Genomic DNA, 16,968 nt, shown 5'->3' with positions numbered 1-16,968 from the left:
TTTTAATAAACATTCTTTTTAATTTCTGTTCATATAGTTGGTGTTTTTTTTTGTTAAATTTTTGTATTATAATTGTTTTATTATTCAGACTTACGCTCAGAACAAGCCAATATTCTATCAATCTATCTTACCCAATTTTTCAAAATGACAAACTTTTGAAATATTGCATTATCTGGAAAAAAATAATAGTAACATGTGTTCTATAATACCATTAAATATAAATTATTTCAAAGATAATGTAAGTTGTAACATCAAACATAAATTCACACATTTTATTTTATAAAACCTAGGTCATGAAGCATCGTATAAAAATGTGTTATTATTTAACTATTCTTCCAGTTGGTTAGTAATGGTTGAAATTTTCTTGACTTTACTAGGATCCAGGATCAACATAGGGAAAGAGAGAAGATTTCTTTTCTCTTTGGATATGATTTATTTTTTATTATAATATTTTATTATAATTTTTGGATATTTTTTTAATTTTATAACTGTTTATTGTTTAATATTAATTATATTTAATATGAAAAATGGAAATAAATAATGAAAAATGAAAAAAAAAAAACTGATGAACAGTTTATGAGAAAGTTTACACTATTTAAGATTCAAGTAAAACTCTTTAATTATAAACTTTGACCTTTGTTAACCAGTGATAATTTTTTATTATTATTTATGTATAGAAATATATAATGGAACATATTTATATTTGTATATTATATACTTAAGAGATTTGTTGACCTTGACCTATCTAATAGAAAGAATTATGGGAATGAATACTTTAAATAATGTTTACTACTGTATATTATATAATATATACTGATCTACAAAATAAAAGTGAACCTTGAACTTTATGCCCCCACACACGAATACATGCACACATAAAATCATTACAAGTCTTCTGTTGTTTTATTTATAGTATAAAGAACACTACAGTACTGACAGAAAAGGTAACAACACTTACCAATACATAACACTTTTGAATTATGACATTATTTTCAATATCATATAATTTTTAATTTTATGCTTATGGGATTCAAAAGTCAGCTAACTCTACAGAATCAAATTGATTTGTATGGCACAAAACTGGGCATTATATACAAATATAAATGTGTGTACATTAATACAAATGAAGTAGGTAGTATAAGTAATAATAATAATAAAAATAATAATACCCGTAATAATAATAATAATATTTTTTATGCATCATGCCAGAAGTGGGTAGGTATATTAGTACACAGATTAAAAAAAGGAACTGTTCCCTAATTTTTTCTCAACCTAGAGAGTTAAGAGAAACCATGATCAAACACTGATCAGGGAAGTATCACAAAATGTACAGTTAATTATGAAATGAAAAAAATATATCTTATTAATTATATTAATATTTAAAGATAATAAATTTAGAATATAGTAGTGAAGTTTATTACTTTATCTTGGATGAAATCCAAAAGAAAGTTCAAAGGGGAACTGTCAGAAACATTCAAGACTCAAAGAGAAGTAAGACAAGGAGACGGATTCCCTCTTATTTTGTTTAATGCAATATTGTAAAAGGTAATCAAGGAATGATAAGAACAGTGAGAAGAAAAGAAAATTGAAAAAGTAAGATTGGAACCCTCTTGAAAAGCCCTCTTCATAGATTTCTTAACATTTGGAGACTATCTCGTGATCCAAGCAGAAGAATTAAGAACAGCCGAAGAGCAGATCAACACAATGAAGTTAAAGGCTGAAAAAACAGGCCTATAAATATCTTTTGAAAAAAGCTGACAACACAATTGTTTCTGATGTGGCTTACACACACAACTTAATTTAACATATTTATCATTTTATTTAAAAATAATATTTTTTTGTTTATTTAATTCAATGATTCTAACTAAAGCACGCACACATACAGTATTTAATTCGAGTGTGACGGTACTAGCAGCGACAGTTGGCAGTAACTAAACTAATGTAATTTCACAACTTACATAGAACAAATTTTGCTTGTACGGTCAGCAGACTGGTGCAGCTGCGAGGCTTAACACACCAGGTACCGTATAAATCGGGCAATCAAGTTCGAGAGATCGCCAGACTGATTTAATTGTTTTATATTTTAAATATTATTCATTTATTTAATTCTACCGCTCGCCTGTGATGTCACAACATAGCAGACGACTGTAACATTATTTTATGGTGGTGGGGATGCGATTTTGCAAAAAAAATTTTTTTCAAATATTTTATTTTTTAATTGTTAACAAATGTACCTAAGAAAAATTTGATTTTAACCAGTTGAAATCTCAAGATACTGAGGGTAACCTTGCTCTACAGCTTCGTTCTATTCACCTTTTAAGTAGAAAATTTAATGGCATCTGTGCTCCATATATAGAGGTAATTTGACCAAGTTTGGTCAAAATCAGTCCAGTAGTTCTGGAGATATAATGTGATTTAGAGACCAATACCAAACACACACACACGTGCAAACAAACATTAACATCCGGAAAATTTCCATCTGGTTTTTTGGATTCCTTAGGTGTTAAAACAAAAAGATCTGGTGAAAATTGTATATGCCCAAATTGGATTAATTACAATAGATAAACAGTCTAGTAATAGTAATCAGTCTTATAAAGCTAGATATATAGCTTTGCTATAGCACTATGTAGATGGGAAAGTAAAAGAGGTCATTACAAACATAAAAAATAGTCCCAAATACCTGAGCACAAGATAAAAATCGGAGAGCTGATGGCTTCAAATATTATAAAAAGAAAGCAATAAAATCAGGGTCACAAAACTCACAAAAGCTTATGGAATGACCAAGAATCTACATAACAAGAAATGAATCTTAAGGTTGAGACATTATATAACAACGTAAGACCTGAGGTATTTTATGCGGCATAACATTAGACCAAAGAGAAATAAACAAACTTGAAAACGTAGAAAGGAAAATAGGACCCTAAAAAGCAAAAGGTGGTCTGAAAACACAAAAAACTATGAATTTTACCAGAAGTTACAAGGTAGACGAACTATCAGATGTTATTAGAAAATTCAGATTTGCCTTCTACAAACATTTGATAATAATGAACAAAAACATAGTAACCAAGGACATAATTAACTAGGGTTCAAATAGGTCAGTAAAGATTTAAAAGAAGCAAAGATGAAATATTGTTCAGACAAATCTTAAAACAGTGATGGATTCCACAAGAAAAGAAGAACAGAATGGAACCAGCAAAATTGAGAAAAACATTCATGCAAAATTAAAAAGTACTGGAAACAAAAGAAAAGGCACGCCCAAAGATAGTAAATATATTTAGAAAGTGTAATGAAACTTACTCTTATTTTTACATGTTAAAACAAAGGTGGAAAATAATTAGATTCTTTTTTGTGTTAATTAATATTAAAAAATAATCTGAGCCATTTTTTATTTTGAAAACCTTTTCTGAGTTTTTGGAGGACTTTTTAAAGATAACATTATATTTGAGGTTCCAATAACATACACATGCATAGTAAATATTTATTTAATAATGATGAAAAGCTTGAAATTATTAAGATATCAAACTAAAAAAATACAATTTGAAAATACGTATGAAATAAATTTGAATTAAATTCACCAAAAATTCATCATGTACCAAGACACAAAAATTACATATTATGGATAACAGAAATGCTATTACTATTATTAATGTAAATACTACACATTTGTAATGTATTTTAAAGTCATTTATTGTTTTCATTTCTATTCTTGCAACTAAACTATCAATTCAATTTCATGTAAAGGTGCTTACTTGACCAACACAAACTTGTCTGAAGGACTTTGGCTTTTACGTTTGTAAACCTCTTGTAACAGTAATTTCTATGCACATAAATCTTGTCTGTCTGTCTTTAATCTTTTAAACTCAGTGGTCGCCTTTATTCAAAACAATACGTAGACTTTACGAAATATTTAATACTGATGGTTCAGTATTTGAGAGTAAACGCGAACAGCCTGCTAATGTACATTCTATATAGAATGTGGAAACTGTCAGAGGAGCGTTGCTGAGGAGCCCGCGCAAATCAGCACCACAACTTGGGATTTCTAGGCAATCTGTGCAGCAAATTTTAAAACCTAATTTGCATTTGTATCTGTACAAAATAACAGTGTTGCCTAAATTAACGGTTGACAACAAGCATCAAAGAATGGCATTCACTGAATGACCTGTGAACTAATCTTAGTTCAACAATACAGATGTATTGTTGAACAATGTTTGGTTTTCAGATGAGGAACATTTTCACCTAGACGGGGTTTCTAATAAACAAAATGTATGTTTTTAAGCTTCACAACTTAATTTTATAACATAAAATCATATACTTCTTTTATAACATAATCATCATATACTTCTGTAAAGTATCAAAAATTCAAACATGAACTCCTATAGTGTTTGTTTGTAGTATGTGATAAAGTATGGTTAGCCAACATTCACAGAATCTGTTATATCCTAAATGTTGGACATGACTTTACAATAAACTTCTCTAGAAATATCCAAATAAAGTAAGTTTAAAATGTGAGATGTGACTCACTTTTATTTTTATTATATTTTTTTATTTGATTACCAAGTTTTTCCTCTTCTAGTCCATAATTTTTGAGAATTGACGAGAAAGTTCATCATGCACACAATTCTGCTGTTTTAAGCTTCCAAATATCCACATGTGCTTCATGAAAAGGTGCATCACGCTCCAAGAGTTACGGTATGGGCCACTATCTCAAGTCACGGTGTAATAGGACCATTCTTTTTTGAACAGACAGTGAACGGTGAACATTGCCTAAACATGCTGCGTAATAATTTTGTTTCTCAGCTTCTTGCAAAGGATTTCGATTAGAAAATGAGTGGTTCATGCAGGATGGCGATAGATCACACACAGCTAAGGTTGTTTTAGATTTTCTGCGTGAAACTTTTAATGTAAATTTCCAACCAGTTTCCTAATCATTTTGTGTGTAGACAGAACTGATCCCTGAACAGTCCTGATTTGAATTCATGTGATTATTTTCTTTTAGAATCTCTAAAGAAAAAATATTTTTTCCCTAAACATCCTCGTACAGTAATGAAACTACGAGTGCTGATCATTGAGGCATGCGACAAGATAACCAAAGATATGTGTCAAGTTATTATCAACATAGGAGTTTGTGTTGAAGAAGTTGCTAGACATGAGTGATCATGTTGAAGTTGAACATATGATAAACAGAACATAATCTCCAGGTGTATAGTAAACACGTTGAATTTTACTTTTCTGTATTGCGATTCTAATAAATATTTTTAAAAACAAAACCAAATGTTGGATCATTTCATGTGCCACTCTGTATTTTTCATAATCTTTTTACTGAAATTAAAAAAAAAGTTATTATAAATAAAAACAAATTATTAGATATTGGCTAAAATAATCTTTAATATTTCAACAGTCTTTATTTACTGTTATCAGCTATCTGTGGTTGGTTATTAGACAGCAAAATATGCCAACCACACCAATGCAATGGTCTTGACTTCACCATCTTTATGTAGTTATTGATTGAATTCAGTGTATATTGGATTAACAATCAAATCAAATGATAAATAATAATAGAACAAGTAATTGGCTTCAAACATTCTGAATATCTGTATCTGTATAAAAATTGTAGAATTAATTACCTTATTTTTGGTTTTAACCTTGATGAACTTTTACAAAGATGCATCCTTTTTTCTTTAGGATGATATCTGACCTGTAAAACTATTTTCTAGCTAGTACATTTAATATATAATAAAGTGTAAAAGTTATTGTAATTATACTGCATATAGTTTGATATATTTATTTATTTTTATTTTTAACAGATAACTGGAGGGATGGTGGCCCAACATATTATGAAAACAGTAATAATATTATTCATAATAATAGTTCAAACATGGCTTACAACAGGCGAAGTACGTTGCGGTGGTGCAATCAACTTATTCGGACGGTTCGGATACTTGAGCATAAGTATGAGAGTTGTTCCAAGAAACGATACAGACCATACATGGATTTTTCGAGAACCGATCGTAGATGTTTTCAAACAAGTAACCATAAGACAAAGGTATGTAAATATGGATTACTTTTTATTAACACAAATATGATAATTTTATATCGGTTTTAAATATGGGAGCTATCTTAAAAAGTCATGACTATTAGATTGTAAAAATATTTAGTATGGAAGTGTTACAATTAAATTAATTTTCTAAATAAAGTAGCATACTTTAACATATCTCTTAGGTTTGGATGTCTTGCTTGCTCTTCCAAATTCATGCTACTATCATTTAAGAATTTTACTCTTCCATTTTGGAAAGATTTCACATTCAAAAGTATAAACAAAGGGAGAGTAGCATATTTAATTTTCTAAATATGATTCATATTTACGAGTACCAAACAGTGATCTAACAACATATTTTTGTATCTTAAAAACTTTTTGAGGGAGCCCTGAGAGATGATGTTATAAATAAACCAACTAGTAAAAGATAATAAAACAGAAATACATATATACTTCAAACAGAAATATAAGCGTAACAAATCTCACTACTATATAAAGAGACAACGTCTTTTTCATTTGTTTCTGATAACCGTGAAAACTACTGAACCAATCATTCCCAGATTCAACTATAGCGTTCTTATGACTCCTGAAATGTTTACTGCAGTTCAAATCTCATCACTCTCACTACTATATAAACCATAAATAAAAATAAAAAAAGTAAGAACATCTTTTAGTAAGTCTAATAACATTGACTAGATCAATAATCATACTGTATATCAGTTTCCATTGTTTTCGACCTCTTAAGACAGTTATGTGATTTGCTAAATTGAATGTCGTTGACTATAAAAGATCAGTTTGATTATTTTTGTATGATACATAAAAAAAATTAGTTGATAATAAAATTAAAGGGGGAAGATGACTATTTATATATTTAATAACTGAAAAGAGGTTATTCATCCAAATTAATCTGTTTCATCCGGTAAGTTGTGAATAGCAATAACTCCTGATAGCAACAATCCACATGTAATTACTAAAAAACTATTTCCAATTTTTTAAGTTTTTTTTTTGTGTTTATTTATATGAAATCAACAGAATAGTAAAAAACCAATCCTCAAAGATCACAACTTTCGACATGCATGCAGAAAAAGGTTGCTTATAATCATTTTTATGATTTTTTTAAATGAATGATGGTGATGTCACTCTAATTAGTGTTTCATCTTCAGACTGCAAAACAACACCCATTTTTCATCACTGGTGACAGTCAGATTGAGAAGTTATACTTCTTAATGTATACTTGTGTATATACAAAGTATATACTTCTGTAAAGTATCAAAAATTCCAACATGAACTCCTATAGTGTTTGTTTGTAGTGTGTGATAAAGTATTGTTACCTAGCATTCACAGAATCTGTTATATCCTAAATGTTGGACATGACTTTACAATAAACTTCTCTAGAAATATCCAAATAAAGTAAGTTTAAAATGCGAGATGTGACTAAGTTTTATTTTTATTATATTTTTTTATTTGATTACCAAGTTTTTCCTCTTCTTCTAGTCCATAATTTTGAGAATCAACAAGAAAGTTCATCATGCACACCATTCTACTGTTTTAAAAAATTTCACATTGTAAAAATCAACAGCAATATTGATTTTTTTATTCATTTTAAAATTTTATAACTTGCCCATAAGTAAGCATAATGGTGTAACAAACAGCATAATACAAAACAACCTGTTCACATAGAGTCCTACAGATCTATACCTCTATTCTATTTGATTTCACATTTCTTATTGCTAAGATTTTTTTCTAAAACCCTCATTAATCAAATGTTTCATTTATACTTTTTTATATATATCTAAGATTTACCCTTTTGATTTGAGGCAGTGAAGAAATAGTATACTGTTTCACAGCAGAAAAATATAAATTAATTTGTTGGTTTAAACTAAATGTACAAGCCTCTCTTACAGTTGTCATAAACTGAGACTAGAGTTGCTTTCTCTGAGAGTATGATGTTAATTAACTAACCAATATTCTTGTCTCAGTGAAGGCAATGGAAAATCACTTAATACTTCCCAGTAAGCCTGGTATAAGATATTGATTATTCTTGAGAATAATTAAGATTATTGTTTTTGGAAGTGACGATTATTCAGGTCATCTGCAGTTTTATTTTATGGAATATAAAATATTAGTACACAATATTTAAGATGGGTTATTAAAGTTTTAAAGAACTGAAATAAGTTTTTTTTTCTTGTTTAACCTCTGGGACTATCATTAGGTATTGCTTCAGAGGATGAGATGGGTGATTTGTAGTGTGTGTGAAAATGCCATACCTGACAGGGATTCAAACCCAGGACCTCTGGATGAAAGACCGAGATGCTACCACTTGTGCCACAGAGGCCGGCATAGTGATAACTCTTGAATGTGATGAATTTCACTGCCCAACAATGAAAATGTTTCGGGCTCAAAAATAGCATATACTTATGTATTTCCATCTGCTGAATTGAAAAATCTACAGAAAAATTACTGATTGGCTCTTGCTTTGGAGATACAATGACATCATTTTTTACCTGATCTACACTTTTCTTTGGCGGTAATTTTGTTTTTGGAGTTGTCACACCTGTTAAATGACAAAACACACCATTCTCCAGCTGTTTGTATGTTATAAACATTATTACTATTGTTGTGATTCGGTTTCATATTGTTTGTGCTGTAATTAGTGCAGAATTTCTGGTTTTCGAGTGTTTTTGAAGTGAAAAATTTGTTAAATCAAAATGCCACAAAAATATGTAAATTCAGTGAACAATTACATTTGTCATGAAGAACAATCAGCATTTTCATCAACAGAAATGCAATCTGATGTCTCTTGTGAAGACTGCCTATCAGCATTATTTTGGTACGAAAGTAGTGGACCAGTATAATTCTTGGGCTTCACATATATTTTGCAACTATTGTTCAATTATACTACAATTTGTTTCTAACCTCTATTATATTTCGTTATTAAATTTTTTCATCCACTTGTTATTCAAATGGAAGGTATCAAGTACTTCTGTTTTCTTCTTTTCAGTTTCTGATCGTTGGGTAATTAAGTTTTGCTAATTGAATAGATATAATTCAATTAATGATGAACATATTTTTTTTACGCGTCATGTGAAATTTGTTTTATACAGACATTTACTACTCTTACAAACATCTACTCTACATAAAATAGAACTGTCCTAGCATTTTCCTAGAAGGAACAAGGAAAACCATGGTTAAACCTTGATCAATGCAAATTCTCAAAATACAATTAATTATAAAATAAAAAAATTGATGCGAGTAAAACCCAGATTAATTATTTAAAACATAAAATAATAATAATATTAAATACACGAAGGTAAAATTATGTAAAATAAGGGAAAATTCAAATTGTATTAATGAAAATTATTTGAGCAACATATGTGAAGAAAATCTGGCGATTTTTTTTTTTTTTTTTATTATATTTATTGTTATTTAAAAACTTGACAGTAATATATTTTCTATATAATGGAATATTTTAATTGTATTTAAAATAAATTCGTAAATGATTTTTTAAATGGTTCAGTTATTTTATTATAAACAGCAAAAAAAAGCCCTTTCACATAACCTGAAGTACTGAATTACACAAAAATAGTTTTCATGTCTGGTTCGATAGAAGTGTAATTTTTATTTTTATAAATAAATGACTATTCTTTTTAGCAAAAATTACACATTCATTAACAGTTAGACAAAGAGTTGTCTAATGATCATTTCTGCATCTTAAAAACTCATTCACTTTATGAGAGGGCCACAAGAGTTGATATTACAGACAAGAATGTACGTAAGCATAATAACAAAAGTTATTATGTAAGCACAGTCAAAGTTCGGTTTCACTGTGTGAAATTTGAATGCCAGATCATTCTCAAGATAATTTTTCATCTAATTTGAAATTTCACACAATGTGAAATTATGTGTATATTTTAGCAAGTTCTATTTTTATTTTTTATTTTTTTGTATAATTTTGTAATGATCTATCAAGATTTTTTATGGTTCACCTTGATTTTCCCAGGTAAATGCTGAGGCTTTTTCATTCCAGATTTTACCTTAGTGTCATGTATAATTATGTTCCAAAATATATATATTCACTTAGGTGTGTACTAATGTAAGTGATATTTGGCTTATATATTTTATAAGTCTAGTTACACTTACCTAACTTCAGCTGGTGATCAAAATCAGTTGATGCAAACAAAAATTCTATTAATTACAACGTTCACTTCCGTCTTTTAAATAATTAATCAGTGTTCTTTAATTTAACTACATATTTCCTCACCTTTCTAACACAAATTCTTTCAGTAGATATAAGGTTTATTTAACTTATTAAATGTTTTGGACTAGTGTAAATTTTTAAAAAAGTTATCTTGTTTACTACTGGGATAATCTGTATATCCACATTTTCTCATGTAATACATGTCAGTTATTCTATACTGTTGAGGATGAAAAGTTCTAACTTGAACTCCTCCAACATATTACTTCGGAAATAGGAAAGAATTTCAAAAATTAAAAAAATAATCTAACTTAAAATTTAAGTGGTTATCCTGGTCAGTATTTCAATTTAAAGTAAATAAAATCCCTTCCTATGAATCTACACTCCCTCCCTATGTGTAACACTGATGCAGGATTGATAAACTTATGCTTTTTATAAACTTATAAAAACCTACTTTTGTAATTTTATAAAATTTTCATTATTAAATGATTTCATTATTTTGTTTTCAGTTTACCTCGGCAATCGACAAATGCGGTATCAAAACCAATTTTCCAGGGTGATTTTCATATGGAATTCTGTGATAATATTCAACAATTACTTCAAGCTTATTTCAGGGATTTTACTATCGAGAGACTTGATGAACCTTGGCGTGCATTTACAGCCAGTTGGTCTCCAAATATCATCGCTCGTAATCTTGGTAATTCATTCCAATTTATTTTTTATATGTAAATAATCCTTTTCATAAAGATAATAAACATCATGCAATATTATATAAACAATAAGTAAATAAATGTTTTGCGTTTTTTTTTAATTATACATTTATAAAAATTTTATATTAAATCATTTAATTATTTATTTAATATAATTTAACATTTTTAACTTTTGTTTTAATGAGTTGAAATGTTTCAGTTTTTATAAAGGACTTAATTACAGTTAAAAATAATTTTGAAAAAATATTGTGGTAATGGGTATATCACATTTGGTAGGATCTGAGTTTGCTTGTAATTTTGGCGATAATATTAATCTCTGTTAAATGGAATACAACATTAATAATAATTTTATTCATAAGTGTTGTTCATTAATGGTATCTATGGTAAGTGCAAGAAATCTCTTTATTGTATTGGGTGTTCTTTTTAATTTCATAAACAAGAAAATCTACAAATTACTTAAAATGAGGAACTTTTCCTCGACTTTTGAATGCATTGAAAGTATCCCCTATGGCATATTTCAGATCTCTGCCATTTTTCAAATACGGCGGTTAACAAAATTTTTTTTAATGGAAATCCCCAATGTTAACATTTTCAGATGGTTTTTATTTCATTGATTGTTGATGTATTAGGATGTCTAACCAATCTATTCGAAACCATCCACTCATAAACCCTTGGTGTTAAAAAAATATACTCGCCAAAAGGCTTCTTTAATATCTTCATTTAACTGAACTGCTCAACTGCCAAATTTAAACTACAGATCTAACATCGCTGAAAATATTGATTGCACATTCATTATTTTTGACAGTGCTGCCATCACATGGAAAAAAGAGATGAAATCTGTTGAAAAGACACGTAGCATGCAGAATTAAAAAAATTATAATTAAAACGATATAATGAAGTAGATTTCAATAGCATCGTGTTCTCTTGCTGGTTACAAACCATTTAATGATTTACACATGAAGAGGTGATTGCCAGAGCTAAGGTTAAACAATTTTTTTCCATGTTTTTAATGTCGATATTGATTTACAGAGTTCTAAAGTTCCCTAAATTGTAGATTTAGGGAACTCAAGATTTTCTTCATGATAAAACAGAAAAATTTGTTGTCTGCTTCTCGATCAGAAATGTTAAATATAATAAAAATATACAAACTATTTATTTTTGTTTTCAGGTATAGAATCAAATTTTGTTGTGGGTGAACACTGTTATGTTCTTGTACGTGTTGCAAGACATCATGAAGCTGTTAGTATACCAGAAAAAATTACACCTGAAAAAATTCAACTTCAGGATGCTGTAGCAAAACAAGTAAATGATGTTAAAGTTGGCGATGAAAATTCTGTCGGTGAATTTATTAGAAGTTTTGGTTCACATTATGTAACATCTTATATTACTGGAAATTCATTATATCAGGTATACTGTTCTTTCAATTAAAGAAGCGTACATTATTTGTAATTAGATTATCTTTTTAAAAATCTATACTTCAGAATTAGTGTTCAATAATGTTTTGACTAATCATTCATTTGTATTTCTTACTTCAAAAATTCTTGAATTGTCAATTGACTGACTATGATCGACGTAATTAACTAAATGCTGCTGATACTTTCAAGAGCTTTAAGCTAATTGATAGCATCACAGATTGAAGTTAAGAAAGCACAATCTAGTTCATAATCATGTTGCATCTCAAAGCATTGACTCATATTATTAAAATACGCAAATAGTTCTAACTTTAAAAATTAGTCTTGTAATTTAATTTTAAATATATTTTCAGGGAACAGGCCTTAATATAAAGGGAAAACAAAGTACAGTAAAATTGTTTCTAGAATGTCAAAGTTGTGTTACGTAAATGTAATATTGATGACTGAACCACCGGGTTGGTCTAGTGGTGAATGTGTCTTTGCAAATCAGCTGATTTTGAAGTCGAGAGTTCTTAGGTTCAAATCCTAGTAAAGGCAGTTACTTTTATATGGGTTTGAATACTAGATCGTCGATACCAGTGATCTTTGGTGGTTGGGTTTCAATTAAACACACATCTCAGAAATGGTCGACCTGAGACTACACTTCACTTACACTCATACTTCCTCATTCATCCCTGAAGTAATACCTGATGGCGATTCCCAGAGTCTAAACAGGAAAAAGGTTTTGATAACTGGTTTGTTGTTTACAAGGTATGAAAGAGAAATCTAAAAAAAGTTTGGATTGTATAAATACAACAAATTAACTATTTTTTTTATGTTTACTATTACAGTAATGAGATTGTTGATTATTATTGAAGATAAAGTAATCTTTATACCGTGTGTTTCAAAATAAATATCAGGGTTTAAAGTTATTAAGATTTTTTATATTGATAAATTACACATGAAATTAAAAAGCAACTCAAACTTTTCCCTATAAGTGTTCAATATGAGCACCACTTGTTATGCAGCACACATCCAGCCAATAGGAGAGTTCATCCTATGCTTTAATCAGCAAGTCTGGAATAATTAATGTGACAGCTGCTTTAATCCTCTGTTTCAAGTTGGGTAGGTCAGCTGGTAATGGTGGCACGTGCACTTGATCCTTTATAAACCCCTAAAGAAAAAAATTTCATGCAGTCAGATCAGATATGAATGTGGAGGATACAGCAAACAAGCCCTATCATCTGGTCCCCGGTGACCAATCCAGTGGTCAAGAAGAATTTCATTCAATCAATCACATTCCGCATTATGCCTGTGTTGGCATCATCTTTTTTTGGCAAATAAAATTCTCTAATTTGTATTGCAGATAAGGAAAGAGCCATAGGTTGTAGCACATCAAAATAGCTCATTCCACTTACACTTGTTTCCATGAAAAAGAATGGCCTGTAAACTTGCAGTCGGGATACGGCACAAACAATATTCAGTTTTAAGGAGTTTCGTTCACACTGTGATATTTCATGAGAACTTGGTGATCCCCAGATACACACATTATGGGTGTTTACTTTTCAATTAACATGAAATATTGATTTGTCATTGAATACGACATGATAAAGAAAGTTTTCATCATCACGGTGCATCATTTTATTTGTGAATTTAGGACATCAGACATAATCTGTTGGCGTTAAAGCTTGTAACAGCTGTAAACAATATGAACATAGTTGTAAGCGCTTCTTTAAAAACCTACACAGATATCACTGGAATTGCTAATTCACAGCTAACCATCCTGATGGATTTCCTAGGACTACACACAAAAAGTCTCTCTTACACGTTCAATATTGTCTTCGGACACACTCAGTCATCCTGTACTCTTCCCTTTACAAATACAGCCAGCGGTTTCAATGTTTATTCCATCTACAAATATTATTGATAGTCAAGGGATCACAACGAAACTTCAATCTGAATGCACGTTGAACGGTAATTACAGATTCACACTTTGCAAACTACAAAACAAAGAAGGCTTTCTGTTGTGGGGCCACTGTTTTTGCTACTAGTGCTTTCAAGTAGAAGGTACAGGAAACAGTTTATGAGCTTGTGCATAGCTAAAACTCTCTTAGTTGCTTTTTCTTTTCATGTATATTAATCAGTTAAACTTATGAAACTTATGAAATATTATGTAACTTTAAAACCCTGATATTCAATTTGAAACACACAGCATTTTTAATATTACTAAATAGATGTGTGTTCTATAAAAAGTTGTTAAGATACTATTTCTATATCTTTTATTAGTATAAACTAAATACTGCCTTTTACTGATCTATTCATCAGATTATTTTCAATGTACTAATTTTCAAAGTACATGGATGCCCAAAAGTATCATCTGGTCTAACTTCGTATGATTGGTTTCTTACATATTTAAATTCTGTATAGCGTTTTAAAGATAATTTTTTTTTTGTCTCAAGAAGTGAATTCTCACTCTCATTAGAATTGATGGCGAGGCAACTTCAACTTAAAAATAATTTCTATGTTAAAACAAACCATAAAAATTATTTTTATGAAATGGACATCCCAGCATAATTTATAAATGCTTTTATGTATAAAATTTGTTTTTATAAAAATAAATATAATGTTTATATAATAATAAAAATTAAATAAATTATGCACATTTTGCTCATTATATTTAATTACAAATATAAATAATTTTACATAAATAAAAATTAGGATTCAATTTCAGTTATTTTTACATCAAACTTCAGATTTTTACATGATAAATACCAAACGCAAAAAAAAAGGTTTTTTTAGGGGCCTCCACCCCGCCCATATAGTTTTTTTAGCCCATAACTATATAAGTGGAATATTGTAAGTGAATATATAAGTGGAATGTTGTATTATTAGAATTGTATGATGTTTCAATGTTGTAATACTGGGCTTACAAGAAAGAATATTGGGATTTCAATTTTTGTAATATCTCAGGGATGAGGTATATAGTATTGATTTAATTCTAAAATTCAAGAACAAATAGGACAGTTTTAATTGCGTGCATGGCCGTAAGTATTTTTCTGTTTTCTAATTGTAAATCTGTAGTTACAGTTCATTGTACATTTGGTAGAAAGTTTAACTGTAATCCCTCAAGTGACAATGATATTCATCAATACCATAATTCCTGTATTCTTTTATTTAAATTAGGTTTAGTCTATAAATACCTCTTGATATTACAGTTCTTCCAGGTCCTTTAAGTTTTTTCTGATTTTTTTCCCTTCCATTAGTTTTTTCTTGATGTTTTTTCACAATTCTTTTTTTCTTATTAGGCTATGTTAACTGATAAAGGAAAATTATGTGCTTGTAAGTTTTGTTAAATGAAACCTTGATTAGTTTAATACTGGAGCAGAATATAAAAGATAAACTTGGTTGAGTAATACATTATGTAGACCTAGTCTACATGTTAATCATTAATTATTTTGAAACCAGATTAAAGTAGTTAGTCAGCTGTTTAGTTAAAAAAAGTGGAATGTTGTATTATTAGAATTGTATGATGTTTCAATGTTGTAATACTGGGCTTACAAGAAAGAATATTGGGATTTCAATTTTTGTAATATCTCAGGGATGAGGTATATAGTGTTGATTTAATTCTAAAATTCAAGAACAAATAGGACAGTTTTAATTGCGTGCATGGCCGTAAGTATTTTTCTGTTTTCTAATTGTAAATCTGTAGTTACAGTTCATTGTACATTTGGTAGAAAGTTTAACTGTAATCCCTCAAGTGACAATGATATTCATCAATAGCATAATCTGTTTAAAATGACCGGATGTCTCTGTAAAGTGAAGAGTACTTGATGATCATGGGTGTTTGAAGAAAATGTGGAATGTGTCAAGGGAGTCTTACCAGTGTAGTCCTAAAAAACTGTTAGGAAAACCAGTCACAAACTAGTGATAACAGTAAGGGATGTGTGTCCATACCATTTACAGCTCTTGATACCCCAACAGCAGGTTAACAGGCTGGTTTTTTTTTTTCACTGAAGCAAGCATAAGAGAAGTTACTTAATTGGATGTGCTTCATACATGACTCTTTCCTCAACTGCAAAAGAAACCAGAGAATTTTGTTTGGGCGTGCCTCCTTTCTGGCATAACTCAGTTGAATGAGGTTTTCCCGACCATTGGATCAGTCTGCATAGACCCAATGGCAGACCTTGTCTGTGGTGGTCTCCAAGGTCACTTATTCTGAATTATGTGATTTTTCTGCTGCCGGACTTACTCGGTTTTAGGCACAGTTTTAAGAAGCTGTTGCTTCCATTACTCCAGACAAGTCAGTTAAAGTGTGGGGTGAACTCTCCTTATCTGTTAGGTGATGTGTGCTGCACACATTAAACACTAAAAGATGATCACATTAAACACTTTTAGAATGAAAGGTGTGAAAGATGTTCACATTGAACACTTGCTGGGAAAATTTGTAATGTTATCTTTTGTTTTATTTGTGATTAATTATTGTAAGTCAAATTTAAGAGACATTTATTTTACTAGTTTTAAAACTCTTTATTTTTTTTTTTTTTTACATCTTTTATAAATAAATGAACTTTTATCTACAAAAGCTATTAAATATTATTTTATAAAGAAAGATAAGAAAATACCCAATGAACATTTTTT

General features: G+C 29.4%; 1 protein-coding gene across 2 annotated transcripts in view; it reads left to right on the top strand.

The window, feature by feature from the left end:
- LOC142332421 (torso-like protein) overlaps positions 1–16,968 on the top strand; it is a 236,341-nt gene that overhangs the window by 208,188 nt on the left and 11,185 nt on the right. For both annotated transcript variants that reach the window (XM_075378864.1, XM_075378865.1), the window contains exons 2-4: positions 5,805–6,043; positions 10,739–10,926; positions 12,108–12,346. In XM_075378864.1, coding sequence (XP_075234979.1) covers positions 5,817–6,043; positions 10,739–10,926; positions 12,108–12,346 — 654 coding nt within the window. In that variant the 5' untranslated portion in view covers positions 5,805–5,816. The remainder of the gene's footprint in view (positions 1–5,804; positions 6,044–10,738; positions 10,927–12,107; positions 12,347–16,968) is intronic.

The sequence above is a fragment of the Lycorma delicatula genome, chromosome 11 (assembly GCF_047948215.1).
Source record: "Lycorma delicatula isolate Av1 chromosome 11, ASM4794821v1, whole genome shotgun sequence".
Taxonomy (NCBI): Eukaryota; Metazoa; Arthropoda; class Insecta; order Hemiptera; family Fulgoridae; genus Lycorma; species Lycorma delicatula.
The sequence above is the reverse complement of the archived record's forward strand: the minus strand, read 5'-3'. Positions and strand labels throughout refer to the sequence as shown.